General features: G+C 37.9%; 1 protein-coding gene across 3 annotated transcripts in view; it reads left to right on the forward strand.

Annotated features, from left to right (window-relative positions):
- heatr1 (HEAT repeat containing 1) overlaps positions 1-19,624 on the forward strand; it is a 216,473-nt gene that overhangs the window by 47,447 nt on the left and 149,402 nt on the right. For all 3 annotated transcript variants that reach the window (XR_007894235.1, XR_007894236.1, XM_051666734.1), the window contains exons 18-23: positions 1,824-1,992; positions 2,333-2,478; positions 3,181-3,373; positions 13,215-13,387; positions 13,513-13,668; positions 19,054-19,296. Coding sequence is in view for 1 of the 3 variants with exons in the window: in XM_051666734.1 (XP_051522694.1) it covers positions 1,824-1,992; positions 2,333-2,478; positions 3,181-3,373; positions 13,215-13,387; positions 13,513-13,668; positions 19,054-19,296 (1,080 nt within the window). In the remaining 2 variants the exon portion in view is untranslated. The remainder of the gene's footprint in view (positions 1-1,823; positions 1,993-2,332; positions 2,479-3,180; positions 3,374-13,214; positions 13,388-13,512; positions 13,669-19,053; positions 19,297-19,624) is intronic.

The following is a 19,624-nucleotide window of genomic DNA, read 5'->3' on the forward strand; positions in this document are numbered from 1 at the left end:
ATGTAATGAAAAAACACTGTGCACCTTTTAAATAAACAGATATTTACAGATACAACAATGGGCACCAATATATTGTGCATCCCTTCAAATTATATATATGTATATATAAATACAGTGCTGTGGGAAAGTATTTGCCCCCACCCTAAATTTATTCTGTTTTTGTGTATTTCTCAAACTAAATTGTTTCAGAAATTCAAACAAAATCTAACATACAGCAAAGGCAATCTGAGTAAACACAAAATACAGTCTTTAAATGATGATGTTATTTATTGAAGCAGAAAAGTTATCCAATACCAACTGGGCTTGTGTGAAAAAGTATTTGCCCTTAGTTGTTAAATCCCCAAATCTATGAAACTGCAATCATGATGGGCTCAGCTGGACTAGACACACCCAGGCCTGATTACTACCAGCACTGTTCAATGAAATCAACACCTAAATATAACTTTTTCAGCAGCATGAATTTGGCTAAAAGGTCTCACCCTGTTGCACAGTATGCCAAGGTTGAAGGAAATTCCAGAAATGGTGAGGAAAAAGGTGATGGAAATACATCAATCTGGGAAGGGTTACAAAGCTATTTCAAAGTATCTGGAACTCCAAACAACCACAGTGAGGGCCATTATCTCCAAATGGAGAAAACTTGGCACAGTAGTGAACCTTCCCAGAAGTGGCCGACCTTCCAAAATTCCTCCAAGAGCACAGCAATGACTCATCCAGGAAGTCACAAAAAAGCCAAGGACAACACCCAAGGAACTGCAGGCCTCTCTCGCATCAATAAAGGTCACTGTTCATGACTCCACTATCAGAAAGACACTGGCCAAAAATGGCATCCATGGAAGAGTGGTGAGGCGAAAACCACTGCTAACCCAGAAGAACATTAAGGCTTGTCTGAATTTTGCCAAAACACACCTTGATGATCCTCAAACCTTTTGGGAGAATGTTCTGTGGACTGATAAGTCGAAAGTGTAACTGTTTGGAAGACAGGGGTCCCATTACATCTGGTGTAAATCAAACACAGAATTCCACAAAAAGATCATAACTACGTTCAAGCATGGTGGTGGTAGTGTGATGGTGTGGGGATGCTTTGCTGCTTCAGGGCCAGGGCGACTTGCAATAACTGAGGAAAACATGAATTCTGCTCTCTACCAGAAAATCCTAAAGGAGAAAATCCGGTCATCAGTCCGTGAGTTGATGCTCAACTGCAACTGGATTATGCAGCAAGACAATGATCCAAAGCATAGGAGTAAGTCCACCTCTGAATGGCTCAAATGAAGCATAATTAAAGTTTTGGAGTGGCCTAGTCAAAGTCCTGACTTGAACCCGATTGAGATGCTTTGGCAGGACCTTAAACGGGCAGTTCATGCTCGAAATCCCTCCAATGTTGCTGAACTAAAGTAGTTCTGCAATGAAAAGTGGGCCACCACAGTGTTGCGAAAGACTGATCTCCAGTTATCGGAAGTGTTTGGTTGCAGTTGTTGCTGCTAAAGGTGGCACAACCAGCTATTAAGTTTAAGGGGCAGTTAGTTTTTCACATGGGTGATATAGGTGTTGGATAACTTTTTTGCATCAATAAAAAATATATATATTTGAAAAATGTATTTTGTGTTTACTCAGGTTGCCTTTGTTTTATGTTATCTCATTTGAAGAGAGAAAACAATTTAGTATAAAAATACACAAAAACAGAAGAAATCAGTGTGGGGGGAAAACTTTTCCTCTCTCTCTCTCTCTGTGTATGCATGTATAATTTTTTTATTTTGTACTTTTTTTGACCTATTCACACTGATGGTTTTTAGTTCTAATTTTAATTGTCTGTTGTGTAATGTTAGGTTTTTAATGAGGCTGTAGAGGTATGTGTGCCGGTGTTTGTGGGTTTGGGTGAGTTCCTGCAGAAGATGAGCTCTGGTCTGAGTGCTGAAAGGGAACACAGTCTCCTGCTGCTGTCACTGCTGAGGCTTTTCATCAATGTACTCAAATGCCCAGACTCAACATCTAAAGGTATAGCATTACTTACAAGATGTAAACTCTGACATGACTAATAAATTTGACATACTTTTTTTGCAGTTTTTGTTATTAGGTATATTGAAAACTAGAATGCCCATCTACATTTTCCACAACTAATGTGTCAAATATGCTCTTAAGATCATCCTCAACAATTCAGAAATGTGTAAAAACAGCCCACTTCGAAAATGGGGGTATTTTCATGTGTACATCAGTGTTAAGCAATTGTTCCCAGTTAGTTAATTGGAAAGTGGAAAGTAGTATTTTATTGATAAACTGCACAGTACTGATTTACAAAATAAAATGATGCCTGTTATAACAAGATTGTGTGTTTCAGAGTTGTGGTGGAACCCAGAGAAGATAGACACTAACACCTGCTGTTACCTGCATCTTCTGTGTCGTCTGTTTGATGTGGTGATATCAGGGGCCAGTCAAGGGCCCTTGGCCCCCTGCTTCAGAAGTCTCATCCGGCCTCTGTTACAGGTGCTGTATTATCTTCAGAAATAATTTTTTAACAGCTTGATGGAGGACATGCTGTTCCCCATCTAAAAACAATTTTAAACAGCATTTTGCTGTTTGATGGAAATGTGTGAGGCTGTTAGAGCAGATATACTCTTTGAGAGAGGAGAGAAAAGTTCTTAGGAGCTTATTTTCAAACAACTTTGACTGGCCTGCTTGATTTTCGATTGATTTTTGACAATAATTCATGAAAATATAACAGCATCACCAATGTTGGGTAAGTTACTCAATTAATACACTACAAATGACTAAGTTTTCTGAGATTGTAATCATATTACATTATGGATTACTTCATCGCAAAAGTAATCACATTACTAATGACTTAAATTCTTTCTAGTACATTTCTAGTAAGTTTTTGTTTTTCCGCTCAAATTCAAATGTCTCTATTTCCTCGTTTACTTTTGCACACCCTTCAGCTGTCACAGAAATGCAGACATATAAATTCAAATGTCAAATTTAAATGATAAACTCAATTAATGTACTTAAAAGTAATTACCTTAATTGAAACTTTATTTCAAGGATTTAAAATGTAATGTTACACTACTTTTGATTTTAAAAGTAATTTGATAACAGTAACTAATTACTTTGTAATCCGATTATACCCAATACTGTGCTTTTCAATAAAAGCTGTTAAAATATATCTAATTTCTCTCTATCATATTCCAGGTGCACCTCAGTGATCCGATGACCCTGTTTAAGTTCCTCTCTCTCTTATGGGGCTACAACAGTAATTTGGGTGATCAGCTGGATTGTCGAGTCAATGCCATACTGCAAACTCAGGCTCTATATGTAGGAAAGGCTTTGCTTTCCAGCCAGCCAATAAAAACCCTCAACCTACTAGCATCAGGTTCCTCACCAGGTATGTCAATGTGGTCTCTCTCATATCAGGTTAATTACAAATTTAGGGTGTTTGCCCATGTTGTATTAAAGTCTTCTTTAACACTTTGCACCCAAACACAGGATGTTGCCAAGTAGTATCCTTAATTCACTCTTTACTTTATCAGCAATAAGACCCTGTGAATAGCAACATTTTACAGCATTTACCATTTCGCTCCATTTATGCGTTAAGCATAATTGTTTGTCAAAGAGGCATTACTATCTTTTGTATGAGTAATTAAGATGAGTTATCAAATATTTGATATACACTACCGGTCAAAAGTTTTGAAACACTTGACTGAAATGTTTCTCATGATCTTAAAAATCTTTTGATCTGAAGGCGTATATTTAAATGTTTGAAATTAGTTTTGTAGACAAAAATATAATTGTGCCACCATATAAATGTATTTCATTATCAAACTAAAATTTTATTTAAAAAAAAAAAAAAAGCATTTTTGAAATTGATGACTTGGACCAAATAATAAAGAAAAGCAGCCAATAAGTGCCCAACATAGATGGGAACTCCTTCAATACTGTTTAAAAAGCATCCCAGGGTGATACCTCAAGAAGTTGGTTGAGAAAATGTCAAGAGGACATGTCTGCAAATTCTAGGCAAAGGGTGACTACTTTGAAGATGCTAAAATATAACACAGTTTTGATTTATTTTGGATTTTGTTTAGTCACAACATAATTTCCATAGTTCCATTGATGTTATTCCATAGTTTTGATGACTTTACTATTATTCTAAAATGTGAACAAAAATTATAAAGAATAAGTGTTTCAAAACTTTTGACCGGTAGTGTATATATTTAATGTTATTTTGTTAACAATATTGTGAATGTTGCGATGATTTCATTGCACTATTAATTTGGCCAATGAGTTTCCTAAAGATTGTGCAAGTAGTCTATACAATAGACTAGACTCATATGAAGATGGAGAATTTAATAACATCTCTGAATTACTGTACACCTCAACAGCTGATTCCATGAATCAGTTATTTCTAACTGTACATTTTAAAGAATTGGTTCAAGATTCTTGATTCAGTGATTTGTTTGCAAACATTGCTGTTTATTGCAGTATATTGGCCTATTGTTGTGATGTCAAAAGTGCCAGTACTTCGGCACCAAGTCGAATAAAAACATGATAAAAAGAATAAAAAATATGTAACAATACCAGTGTTTCTGCAGTGCCGGTAGTACAGAGTGCTGACTCGATTCCGGCCCCTTGCACTGTCTGAGCGATAGATGACTGCTTTCAAATGCCTGTGCTCCTGTTCTCACTGAAATTTACAATTAATCAAATTAAAAGTGATATGTTCTAGTGTGATTATTAAACAGCTCATTTAATTACAGTCTGCATGTGCTGTATGCTTCTGCACACACATGAATGTGTGAAGCCGCTTGTACTGATTTTCTATTTATTATTATTATTATTAGGGATCCAAGCACCGAAGGTGCAGGAACACTATTGTATTTCTTCCGATTTTCTTATTATTTTTAGGGGTCCAAGCACCGAAGGTGCAGGAACCCTATTGTATTCGTACTGATTTTCTGTTTATTATTATTATTATTATTATTATTATTAGGGGTCCAAGCACCAAAGGTGCAGGAACCCTATTGTATTTGTTCCGATTTTTAGGGGTCCAAGCACCGAAGATTCGGGAACCCTATTGTGTTTGTTCTGATTTTCTTATTATTTTTCTTCTGCCCTAAAAGTGTCTGAGCGTCAGAGACCGTAAGTTGTAGAGATACCAGACTTGGCATGATGATTCCAAATCCCCCCCACTACTCAGGCATACAGACACACATCCGTCAGACACTAGGTGGCGCTATTGCGAACAAAACAAACAAAAATCACATTTTGGGCCATAAATCTTGAACCGTAAGGGCTAGAAGCAAAATTCCTCTGTTTCCTCTGATTCCTTGTGTCATGCTGAAGAGTTTTACCCCCTTACAGAATTTTGCTCCACCCCTTCGTTTTCCCGCTATTTTGTTTGAAAAAAAAATAGGCCGTTTGCCTGATTGGAACCAAACCAGTGGAGAATGATTCGGCAGGGTCCCAATATGAAAAGTTATCAAAGGAATTTTGAAATTCTGATTTATCTTCAAACGGTACGCCAAAACGTTCGTAGTGGGCGTGTCCATTTTACTAAAATGGTTATAACTTTTGAACGGATTGAGGTATTATCACCAAATTTGTTAAATGTATTTATGGGCTCATGCTGTGGTTACACAAAAAATATTACACACCTTTGCCTCTTGGTGGTGCTATAATAATTAAACTAAAAATGGCTCTAACTATGGAACCGTTGGTCCGATCGACTTGAAATTTTGCATGCAGTTTATTTTTACCAAGGTGTCATCAAGGTCTATGAGGACAGTCGCATGTTTTGAAAAACTTGGCTGCCATCGACCAATCAGCTTTCAGCAGCTTTTATATAGTCAATTTGTATAATTTGGCATCTACTGGATCATTTCTGTCAATTCTAATTATTTTAGTTATTTCTTCACATGTGCTTGGACCCCGATGATTGCTGCTTGCGGCTATATTTATTATTATTTTTAGTGTTCCAAGCACCGAAGGTGCAGGAACCCTATTGTATTTGTTCTGATTTTCTTATTTTATTTTATTTTTTTTCTGCCTTAAAAGTTTCTGGGCATCAGAGACCTTAAGTCGCAGATACACCAAACTTGATGGGATGGTCAGAAATCCCGCCCCCCCCCCCCCCCACACTACCTTTGCATTTGTGGTCATAACTCTGGGGCCGTAAGGGCTAGGATCAAAATGATTTTTTCCTCTGAATCCTTGAGTCAAGGTCTACAAAACGTATTTCTCCGATTTCATTTCCATCTATACATTTTTCAGGAAAATTCCTACAAGGCCGTATGTCCGATTCGCACGAAATTTGGTATGCATCATCTATGGAACCTCTTGACAAAATGTTATCAAAAGAATTTTACTTGCCGAAGCGTTACGAAGATATAAGCCAACGAACTGGTCAGGTGTCGTCCATGTAATGAAATTGACCTATAGCTACCAAACTAAAAGTTCAAACGTAGCGAAACTTGATACACACAGACAACACGACATTTTGAGGCTGCACACCAAGTCGTGTCAAATTCCGCCTATAGGGGGTGCTACAACTGAAAATGCTCATAACTCCGCAGCTGTATGATCAGTGATGTTAAAAATTGGTTTGCATCTTCTATGGCCCAAAGGTTAACATATCACTCAAATATTATTTGGAAAAATCAACAAACATGGCCGCCAGCAGCCAATCAAATTTCAGCAGCTAATAACATCAAATCTGAATGGCCGGGCATTATGAAACTTGAGATATTCATACTCGGTGTCAAAATGAGGCTGTGTACCCAGTTTTGTGAGAATCGGCCACAAGGTGGCACTATACCAAAAACATTTACGTTTTTGCTAATTACTCCGCATCCGAGTACATTAAAATCAAAATGCTTTTTACCTCTAAATCCTTGCATCAAGTCCTACAAAATGTATATCTCAGTTTTATTTCATTTTATAAAATGTTTCTGCCATTCTAATTTACTGAAAACCCTACTTTTTCGAACTCCTCCTAGGGCGTTAATCAGATCTTCACCAAACTTGGCCCAAGTCAATGCTAGACCATGCAGGCAAAAAGTTATCAAAATAATTTTGATCCATTAAGAAGATACAGTCTGATATATTTGACTAGTGTGGCCCATTATGACTAATATTCCTGTATCTTATGTGCACAAATGCCAAACTTCACAAAACTGTGTAAATATGGAAAACAGGACATTCTGAGGAATCATACTAAATTTCATGGATTTATGATGAACGGGGGACTAACAGCAAATTTTAAATAGCCATTTATCTGACCAACGAAAGCTGTAATACTATTTTTTGTCCACTAGAGGGAGCCACATGATAAGAAATCCTTTTAAGTCTAAGGCTTTCATGAGTGTATGAATGCATATAAATGTATTTGAAGAAACGTGGTACACTGACAATGTTTTCTGACTTTTATAATATTAGTTTGCAAATAAATCTGTGATTTCCAAAATGATTATAGATAATCAAATGTCACCTTAATTTTTACATATCTTATAAATATTGAAAATATATTTGTCAAGTTGCCAGACAGGATTAACTGTCACATTGATTTAGGGATATGTTTACATATGTCTGGAATTATATTATGTGTTTATTTTTCCATTATCCCCATTTCTGTCTTGCGTCATTTCTATATGGATGTGTCCGAAAACTGTAAAATGCTGCCTTAAAACCAGCCCAAAAGTGCCCCATAGGCATACTATGAACAATTGAAAACAATAGTTTCCTACTATGACAAGACAATGAATTTTGTGGGATCATGTCTCCCAATCAGAATGTCGTAGAGACATAGGTACATAGGACATAGGTCGTAGAGACTCATTTCACTCTGACTACCAATCAGTCTTTAAGTATCTTCTTGGAAATGGCGTAGCCATGCCCTAGCAACCATTTATGGGACCTTAGCAACCACACCCATAGACTTCCATTCAAAATGGCTCAGAAGGGTATCTTCAGAACAGAATTTTGTAGACACTTGATGATTGGATCTTTTGAGTCAGGTTAGTAATCAGCCAATAAGAATCTCTCTGGTCACTGGATAGCCATGCCCTAGCACTTAGAGCACCTTAGCAACCAGCCCTATTGACTTCCATTAAAAATGGCTGAGAGGGATATCTTTGGAACAGAATGGACTACAGACATGACAGTTGGCTAGTTTCACTTGGGTGAGCAATCAGTCTTCAGGTATCATCATGGAAACTACTTAGTCACGCCCTAGCAACTATTTAGAGCACCCTAGCAACCAAATCCCATTGACTTCCATTCAAAACGGCTGAGAGTGATATCTATGGATCAGAATGTCCTAGAGAAATGACAATCGGCTCGTTTAACTTGGGTGAGCAATCATTCTTCAAGTATCATCATGGAAACTACTTAGCCATGCCCTAGCAACCATTTAGAGCACCCTAGCAACCAAACCCCATTGACTTTCATTGCTTAGACGGGGATCTCAAGATCAGAATGTCGTAGAGACATATGGTTTCATTCATTGGACTCACGGTAGCAAGGAGCCTTTTAAGCATCACTTTGGTAACTGCTTAGCAACCAGATGGGATTACCCTAGCAACCAAGTAACAAATCACATATCTCTGCACCAGAACATTGTTGCGACTTCCGGTTTCATTAATTTGTCTCAGGGTAGCAAGGAGCCTTTTTGAGTATCACCTTGGTAACTGCGTAGTAACCAGATGGGGTTACCCTAGCAACCAAGTAACAAATCACATATCTCTACACCAGAACAACATAGTCTTCCAGTTTCATTCATTTGACTCAGGATAGCAAGGAGCCTTTTGCGTATTACCCTGGTAACTGCCTAGCAACCAAATGGGGTTACCCTAGCAACCAAGTAACAAATTAAATATCTCTGCACCAGAACAACGTAGAGACTTCTGGTTTTGTTCATTTGACTCAGACAAAACAAATTAAACAAACAAATCACATTTTGGACCATAAATCTTGAATTATTTTGCTACAAAAGAAATGTATTCAACCAATGGAGTCGAATGGATTCATTTTATGATTCCTTTAGGTGTGTTTTACAGCTTCAAAATTTTGGTACACAATTTTCAGCAAAGTGAGGTTAGTGAGGATCTATTCTGTCAATTTGTATTATTTGGCATCCACTGGATCATCTGTCAATTCTGATTATATTGTTTATTTCTTCGCATGTGCATGGACCCCGATGATTGCCGCATGTGGCTATATTTATTTATTTATTTATTTATTTTTTCCTGCCCTATAAGTCTCTGGGCATCAGAGACCATAAGTCGTAGAGATTCCAAACTTGGCAGAATGGTTCCAAATCCCCCCGCTACTCAGGTGCAGAGACACACATCCGTCGGATACTAGGTGGCTCTATTGCGAATAAAACAAAAAATATATATATATTGGGCCATAACTCTTCCTGTGATTCCTTGCGTCTTGCCGAAGGGTTTTGCGACCATAACATTTTTGCTCTGTCCTTTTGTTTTCCCACTATTTGGATTGTTTGAAAAAAATTCAAAACGAACTTGTCTTAGGCCGTTTGCCCAATCGGAACCAAACCAGTGCAGAAAGATTCAGCAGTTCCATTATGAAAAGTTATCAATGGAATTTTGAAATTCTGATTTATTGTCAAATGGTAAGCCAAAACGTTCATAATGGGCATGTCCATTTTACTAAAACGGTTATAACTTTAGAAGGGGTTAATATATTATCACCAAATTTGGTACACGTATATATGGGCTTTATGAGGACAACAAATATTGCACACCTTTGCCTCTTGGTAGCGCTATAATAATTAAACTAAAAATGGCTCTAACTATGGAACTGTTGGTCCGATCGAATTTTGCATGCAGTGTATTTGTCATCAAGGTCTGTGAGGTCAGTCGCATTTCTTTAAAAGCATGGTCGCCATCGACCAATCAGCTTTCAGTAATTTTTATATAGGGTTAAATAAGGCCAATCTGAACTAAACTTGGTAGGCCTATTTGTCTCTTGGCCCTAGATGTCTGTGTAAAATTCAACAAAAATTGGCCACCGGGAGGCGCTATCATGTTTTACATGCATGTAAATTGTTGTATATACCGCTTTGTTTAAAAAAGAAACACATTATTCAGACCATGCTGTAAACCTCCTCATTCTGAACAACTTTGCCCTAAGTACTATTGGTTTGAAACAAAACATTCAATAAATATTTGAGATTATTTTAAAAGATTACTTTTTCGAACTAGTCATTGGCCGTTCAACCGATAGGAACCAAACCAGTGCAGACAGATTCTCTGGAGTCCCAAAATGAAAAGTTAAAGGAATTTTAAAATTGTAATTTATCGTCAAACGGTATGTCAAAACATTTATAATGGGTGTGGCCACTTTTATTAAAATGGTTATAACTCTCTAACAGAATCAGATATTGTCACCAAATTTGGTACACATATGTATATAGTCTTTCTATGGACACACAAAAACAATTGTGCATGTGTGCTTCTCTTGGTCACATTATATTAGTAAAAAAATATATATTTTCTGCCTTAAAAGTGTCTGGGCATCAGGTCATAGAGACCCCAAAATTGGCAGGATGGTTCCAAATCCCAGTATGAAAAGTTATCAAAGGAATTTTGAAATTAATTCATCGTCAAACAGTATGCCAAACTGTACGTTGTGGGCTGGGCCACTTTTACTAAAATGGTTATAACTCTTGAACGGAATGAGATATTATCACAAATTTGGTACGTCATTCTGAGGACACACACATTGCACACCTCTGCCTCTTGGTGGCGCTATAATGGTTAAAAAATGGCTCTAACTATGGAACCATTGGTCCGATCGACTTGACAGTTTGCATGCCGTGTCTTTGTCCAAGGTGCCATCAAGGTCTTTGAGGACAGTCTCATATCTTTTGAAAATATGGTCGCTATTGACCAATCAGCTTTCAGCAGGAATCGTGAAATAGTAATTTATCGTCAAATGGTATGCCAAAACGTTCATAATGGCTGTGGCCACTTTTACAAAAATGGTTATAACTCTTGAACAGAATGAGATATCACCAAATTTGGTACACTTATGTATGAGGTCATTCTTAGGACACACAAATATTGTGTACCTCTGCCTCTTGGTGGCGCTATAAGGGTTAAAAACAAAATGGCTCTAACTATGGAACCGTTGGTCTGATCGACTTTTGCATGTCCAAGGTGTCATCAAGGTCTATGAGGACAGTCGCATATTTTGAAAAACATGGCCGCTATTGACCAATCAGGTTTCAGCAGCTTTTATATAGTCAGTTTGTATTATTCGGCATCCACTGGATCATTTCTGTCAATTCTGATTATTTTGGTTATTTTTTCACATGTGCTTGGACCCCGATGATTGCTGCTTGCGGCTATATTGTTATTGTTGTTATTATTATTATATATATTTTTTTTCTCCCTTTTTCTCCACAATTTGGAATGCCCAATTTTCAATGCGCTCCAAGTCCTCGTGGTGGCGGAGTGACTTGCCTCAGTCCAGGTGGTGGAGGACGAATCTCAGTTGCCTCTGTGTCTGAGACCGTCAACCAGCACATCTTATCACATGGCTTGTTGAGCACGTTACCACGGAGACATAGCGGGTGTGGAGGCTTCATACCGTCCATCGCGGCATCCTCGCAAAACTCACTATGCGCCCCACTGAGAGCGAACCAATTATAGCGACCACGAGGATGTTACCCCATGTGACTCTACCCTCCCTATCATCCGGGCCAATTTGGTTGCTAAAGAGACCTGGCTGGAGTCACCCAGCACGCCCTGGGATTCGAACTTGCGAACTCCAGGGGTGGTAGTCAGCATATTTACTCGCTGAGCTATCCAGGCCCCCTATTATTATTGTTGTTGTTGTTGTGATGTTTAACTTTATTAGACAACAATAAGACTTTTTTTTTTTTTTTTTGGAATTTGCGGTGAGGATATTTATTGAAGCACTTCTTTAACTGAGTTAAACTTTTAATAAAAAAAAAAATGCAATGGTATGTTGAAAAGTAATTGTTCTATTTTCATTTGGTTAAAGTTTTATTAATTCACTTGATTTGACACTGTTTTGATGATGAAATTCATTAAACTTTAAAACATGGAACAGAAAACAGAATGGGGGGGAACAAATAAAACTACTTAAATAAAAACTTGAAGCAACATACACTTTGAGAAACTCTTTAAGGAAACATGCAATTTGTTATTTTATTAATATTATTAGAAAATAAAACATTATTTTAACAAGATTTTTACCGATTTTACATCTCCCATTTAGCGTCACCTCAACCACATCCCTTTTCCGCCAAAATGGCGCTGGTTCTTGTGCCAGAGCCTGTGCTCTGCTGGTTCTCGGCTGGTGGAATCTGGAGCCTATCGCAAATCAGCCCACTTTTCCACTGACTTTAGAACCGAACAATGACTTAACAGGTCACATGGGTATGTGGTAGTTCCAAGTAGGTATTGCTGCTGCCTGGAGCACTCCAAACGGGCAGAAACTCTAAAAGAGGTCAGGAAAACTCCAGAAGGGTGCAGGGTTAGTCCAAATGGGGGTTGCGCCTACCCCAAAAAGGGGCAGCACTTCCTCCAACGGTTAGGGTTGGTGTAAGGGTTGAGTTAGTGGCTCTGTTTGTCATTTAACGTACATTTAAACATATAGATTAATGCAAAATGTTATTACATTGTTGAACAAGATTGCCAGAGACAACCTCTTTGCTCAAGATGACTGGAAATATAGGTACATTCTTTTGTATGATCTTTTTAATGTGGCCAGCAAGCTTTTGGGGCTGGTGTGGAACCAGTTTTTAACGGAAACATGGTTTCTCATTAAAGAATCCATTGTTTTGTTGGGGGGGTGGGGGACAAAGTATTTAACAATTTATGAATATAGCCACATTGAGAACCCCATATCTCTGGGATTGAAACATATAGGGCTTTAAAAATGAAGATACAAAAAGGATATATATATTTTATTTTTTTTTATTTATTTTTTTACCGTTTTTGGACTTTGATATGGAATAACTCTTGTATAAAATATTTTGAATCTACTTTGTAAAAGTGACTGACTGGTTAAAATGATGGTTCCTCTGATTTGCGAAAAAATCTAAGTTTTAATCCACTTCAGAAAAAATTCTTGAGATATACAATGATTATCGTCACAATGTTGAAAAATAGAAAGATAATTTTTATAAATGTAGCTATTTTTCAGGTGTAGCTCACTACATGTGCATCTTCTTGCAGTGGTGCCATCGTTGCTGGTGTGTCTGTGTTCAGGCATATGTGAGGTTCGGAAAGCTGCCATCGCTGTGCTCCAAACTCTTTCAGGGGTTGTTTCTTCACCATACCATCCGCTGGTGGAGAACCTCCTCAGATCAAGTGATGAGATCATCGCTGACCCCTCATATCTCAGTCAGGTCAGTCAAACGTCACAATGGCTGTAAACAGGATTTTTCATCTTGTGTTTCATAAGTTTGTGGAAGCACCAAGTAGACGCATAAATTGAGTCTCTTAAGGAATTACTCTTCTGTTGTTGCTGTAGGCGCTGTCCAAGCTTTATGAAGAGGCAATATCAGGGAAAGAGAAGAAGAAAAAGCTGTTGTCGATCGAGCAGCTCCTGCAGTGTGTGAAGTTACCCTGCTGCCCTGCATACACCTCCAAAACATTGCTGAGGGCACTTCAGGACGTGCATGGAGAGGTACCGCAGAAAAGCATTTATGTATCAAGCATTTTAGTTTGCTGCTCCTTGAGTGGTGTATTTGGCAGTTTGGTTTATGTAAAATATTTTTTGTAGAGGCAGACATTCATATACTTTATGGTTTCTTGTTGCCTCAGAAACAGCCTTGCACAGTTTAGATATACTAGAGCAGTGCTTTCCAACTGGTAGGTCATGAACAGCAGGGGGAAAACAACGGTTAATGCAAATAATTAAATGCTACTAACTGTTACTAACTAATTGTGTATAGTTAGCAATATAAATAGGCTTATCGATTTTTAAAAGGGAGGAGAAAAAGTTTCCCCATGTCTTTTGCTTTTGACATCCAAGTTTCTGAAAGTTCACCTGTCAGTTGATAAGCTAGCCTAATTAGGCAGATTCCAACATGGACGGTTGCTTGACATCCTCAAACCATGAACAAAACTAAGCAAAATACAACTCCTGAGTATATTAACCTTGTGCGACCCCACGTACACAAGCATGAACGTATGTTGGTTTTGCTATATGCACCGCATAATTTAAATTAATTTAAACTGACTGATCACAGTTCAGGAGACTGTGCTGTCAGTAAAGGGTTAAAACTAAAAGAAAAATTTTCTCCCCAATTTGGAATGCCCAGTTCCCAATGCGCTCTAAGTTTTCGTGGTGGCGTAGTGACTCGCCTCAGTCCGGGTGGCGGAGGACGAATCTCAGTTGCCTCCGCGTCTGAGACCACCAATCCGCGCATCTAATCACGTGGCTTGTTGAGCGCGTTACCGCGGAGACATAATACATGTGGAGGCTTCACGCTCTTCTCCACGGCATCCACGCACAACTTGCCATGTGCCCCACCAAGAGCTAACCACATTATAGCGATGTGGAGGAGGAGGTTACCCCATGTGACTCTACCCTCCCTAGCAACCGGGCCAGTTTGGTTGCTTAGGAGACCTGGCTGGAGTCACTCAGAATGCCCTGGATTCGAACTCGCAACTACAGGGGTGGTAGTCAGCATCTTGCTGAGCTACCCAGGCCCCAAGGGTTAAACTTTCGATGCACGTAGTCATGTGACGACAACAACGTGGCACCGACAACAACCAAATTTGTCTTTTGGAGAAACGACAACAAAACTACATCTCTGTCTTTTTTTTTTAATTTTATTTTTTTAATTTGAGCGATTTATTATGAACACAATGTACACTGTGTATCTCAGTGCATTTTTTCCTTAGAAATCCTATTTTTTTTTTTTGCATCATCACATTGAGAATCAATGGGTTCATCCAAAAGCTGAATAATGTTGCTTTCAGAGGCTTTATATGGAATTAGGACAAAAATTAGGTGCATTTCGAACTGGTCTGAGACCAGTGCAGACAGACATCACACTGCAGGTTAAATCACATAAGGAGCAAAAGAGCATCTTATAGCTCTTTATGCAGCTAATTGCATTCAATCCAAACTTCCTATCAAAAGTTCAGTTTCAGGCTGCAGATGATGTTTGGAACACTCAGCATGTTTGGCATATATGGGACAATGATAATCAGTATATAGATTCAGAACTTATAATGTATCATTTTATTTTATCATGGTTGGCAGTGATTGGATGATGCTGGCCGTTACTTCGAATCAAAATTAATTATGCTAATTTCTCATTTAATGTCTGTAAAGTCTCAAAAACATGAATAACCAACACTCCTGGAAACATAATAAACAATTTTATAAAAACAAATCAGACTTTCTGTCCATAGCTTGGTATTTAACATTTAGTCCCGCTGTCCACTTTTCCAATTTTTGGGAAAACTATTTGCTTATTTTTTAATATTTTTTGCATGTTTATTAGGTGTTGCTAGTTACAAATCAAAAAGGGAAATGCACACAGCAGTCACGCTCAGGTCTCAGAAGGTTAAAGGAATAATTCACCCAAAATGATAATTCTCTCATTTACTTACCATCATTCCTTTCTTCTGTGGAGCACAAAGGTTTTTTGAAGAAGATATGATGTGTCTATATCATACAATACAAGTCGATGGGGTCCAACACTTTCAAGCTCAAAAAAGGGCATAAAGGCAGCATAAAGGTAATCCAAATGACTCGAGTGGTTTAATCCATGTCTTCTGAAGCAGTTGCTCTGTACAATGCTCTGAGCTTGCGTCATTCGCAAGGAAGTGTTATTGAGCTTTTCTCATGATTGTGCCAAGGAGACTGCAGATGTCAAGATTTATAGTAAAAAAAGTTTCATTGACTTGCATTGTATAGATATAAACACATCATATCTCCAAAAAAAAAAAAAAAAAAACCTGCATAAGCATTCAGCATAAGTTGGTTGGCTGGTTGCCAAGCTTGGTCATAGGTGGTCAGGCTGAGGCTGGTCAGGGTGGTCTTAGTTGGTCAGGCTGATCAGGGTGGTCATGGCAGATCAGACTGCTCTTAGCTGGTCTCCCAGTCTGACCAGCTAAAAAGTGTTCAAACCCCCTCTGAAACCAGCTAACAAACAGGCTAAAACTAGCCAACCAGCTTGGGTCTGCAACATTTTTGACATGAAGTTACATTTTTAATTTTCCTTGTTTATCCCTGTGCCAAACCTCCAAAAAGAAAGAAACAGATAGACAGACAGACAGAAAAACAGACAGACTCTGTCCATGCAGAATAAAACAACTTTTATAAGGTCACTAAAATGGAGTCTTCATCTCATGTGAGTGATCGATTTTATACACATTTCAAAATTACTGTTTCACTGAGTAAAAATTTGTAATGAGGAAAAAAAAATGACTTGAGTACAGCTTAAATTATGTTGCTTTGAGAGTCACCGTCTTGTGTGTGTGGAACCGTTAAGGACCGTGTATGCCAGCTTGATAATCTCAGCAGTAACTATTTATTTACACCAGGCCAGTAAGCTACTGTTCTGAAAGCAAAACGCACCTAATAATAAAATAAACTATAGGCTGTCATCTGCTCAGCCTCACAACGCAAAGCAGATGTGTTTACGCTTGCGACCCTCTGCTGCAGCACTGCTGAACCTGATGTGTGTCATGTGTTGAGTGGCTCGTGATGAGCATGGCCGCATGAAGGGTTTGTCCGGGCTGCGCGCTAGTTTAGTCACACTTTAAGATTTGGCATGCAGCTGCGAAGGACTTAATGTCGATAGACTAAAATTAATACTCCTCTCTCACTGTCACTCTTGTGCGAGTGAGTGATTATTAAAAATGCCAATGGTGGAACAAACTATAATTTGCAGACCCCCTGCAGTACCACTGTGGAACCCATGTGGGTTGTAGACCCCCTGTTGAAGACCCTTGGTCTATGCAGTTTAATATTTTTTATTTCAATGGTTGATTTGAATTGCATGTTTGTTTACTTTTGTACGTTAAACAATAGAGCGCAACAGTGCCCACCTTATTCAGCTGTCTTGGTAACGGAAGTATTTTTCCCATAAATTTTTTCCATAGGAACTTTATAAATCCTTCATAAAAGTTCTAAGCCCTGAACCAATCCAACCAGCTCTGAGATGGATGGCAGTGTTACAAACATTGATTTGAAGTAAAAAAAAAAGAATATTTGTAAATTGTACAAAAAAAAAAAAAATGTACAAGACTGTGTACTGAAAGTCTTTCATGAGGGAATAAACTTCAGTACCATGAAGCATTGCGAATGACGTAATCATAATGATGGAAAAATAGTATTAACTGGTTATTAACCGTTAACTGACAAGCCATAAATCAAGTAAGTGACCAAACAGGCATGACAGGCTAAACATATTTTGTCAACATGTCTATACTGGCTAAAACAAAACAGGCTCACATGACAGATGTGCATATTTAGCAATAGTTATTACATTAACATTTGAATGAACAACTGTATATTTCCTTTTATTTCATAACAAACTAATTTAGAATGGATCGCTTGGATGCCCAATTAACCTATGAGGTGATAGCTTCTGCTAATTTAAAATGAGTCTGCTGGGCAATCCTAATCATTTTTGTTTTGAAAACATCTTCATGGCCAGCGGTCAGTATGGTACACAGCCGGCTGACTAAGAAAAATTACCCACTCCGAAGGCACTGACGTCCCAACAGGCATCGCACTGTTTCTCTTGCAGCATGGAAATGTGGGGCTGTAAACATGCTCTTAGATGTCGTTGCTTGCAGCTGTTAGTTTTTTTTATATGGTACTAGGGGCGGGCGATATGACCAAAATTCTATATCACTGTATGAGTAATTTTAAATTTTAGATATATATCACAATATAGTTTTTTTTTTTTTAATTTTTCTTTTTAGGTTTTTTTATTTATTTATAGTTTTTTCTTCTATAAAATCTGCCACAAGGGTTTATATGTTAAATAAATGTAATGGGGTGGCCGATATAAATGAAAGATTAAGCACTATTCTTGAAATTTGTAGGCCGATAACGATATATATGATGAAAATAGCATATATATTTTGATGGAAAGTGATTAAAAAAACTTTTTAAAAAAAAATATGAAAGTTCCTTTTTCATTTAAAACGATGTGCAAAGTAGCTTAATGGTAGACTTGTCCTGTCCTTTGCAATGACAAATCTTTATCAATAATAAAAATAAATTGAGGCTTCTCTCTAGTTGAATATACATGTAAGTGTTTGATTCTGAAGCAAACCCCTCCATCACATTTGTTTTGGATTTAGCTTTCCAGTATATATTGAAAAACCTTTTTGGCAACTAGATATAAATGTACTGTTTAAAAGTATTATTAAATAGTTAATTTGGTAATTTACTGAGTGCGATCGCTTCACTCTCTGTGTTTTTGGATGTACAGAAAGCTTGGCTGCGTTAGCAACAGTAACTAATGGCAGCGGGGCTTATGGTGGGTTTTACACCATGGAGAATGCAGCGCTACATGCTACAGTGGTTTACGAGTTAAAAAAATGCCCGATGTGATAAACCCTTATAATTACCTCTTTAGTTGTTTCTTGAAATAACAATAAAAAAATTTAACAATTATAGTAGTCGAACAAATTGATAGTGCCAGTTAATCTGTAAATCATCTTCATCCCTAATTTCAAGTTATTGATTATAAGTATACAGAAAAAAGATCATATTGCTTAATATTCAGATATATGCAAATATACTAGTTTGAGTGTGTCATGAATGTGGGCATTTACTGCAGAGCACGTTTGATGCGATTTTCTGATTGGTGGAGCATTTCTCTTCAGGAAAATGTACACTTTAGTTCTTCACCAGGAATTCCACTATTAAACATGGTTTCTAAAAAAAAATTTATTGAACTAATGCAGACTGATGGCTTTAACAGAAGCATATACCCTCATGGTAGGTCTGTCTTTAAATCTTTATAAGTTACCGTTAAAAGTTTCATTTGCATTTTTTACATGCATTACTTATCTCCGTTTGCTCTTTGTCCAGCCCATTTTGGCTGTTCTTCTCCCTGCTGTGGAACGTCTTCTTGAGCAGTGTGCTCCAGACACTGGCACCTTCCTGCCTGATGATGCTCTCCTCCTTCAGCTGCTGATGAGCAAGTTCACTGACAAGTCTGCACCTTTACTGGTCAAAGACCCCCTATGCCTGGAGGTCTTCATCAGAGCACTGCACACCTCAGCCAAGCCGTACCCTACTATGCCTAGTTTCCAGATTATTGCGCTCGAGCAGGTATGTGGATGAAGTTTACAAGAAGTACTGTAATATTTACAAATCTTTTTCTAGCCTACTGATATGACTGGAGTCTTTATCTCATGTGCATGGACAGATTTGTACTAGAAGTACTCTTAAGGCCTATTCACACCGTCTGTTTTTCTGTGCGAATGTTCGTTCCGAACAAGATTTTGGTGCTATTCACACTGGATCCGACAAATGTCCACCGACAATCCGAAGGTTTATTTATTTATTTATTATTATTATTTTTTTTTTCAGACTGTGATGAAAACTGACTGACCAATGAGATTGTCAAGGACTTTAGCTAAAAAAAAATCTTAATTGC

Source organism: Myxocyprinus asiaticus, chromosome 32 (genome assembly GCF_019703515.2).
Source record: "Myxocyprinus asiaticus isolate MX2 ecotype Aquarium Trade chromosome 32, UBuf_Myxa_2, whole genome shotgun sequence".
Classification (NCBI taxonomy): domain Eukaryota; kingdom Metazoa; phylum Chordata; class Actinopteri; order Cypriniformes; family Catostomidae; genus Myxocyprinus; species Myxocyprinus asiaticus.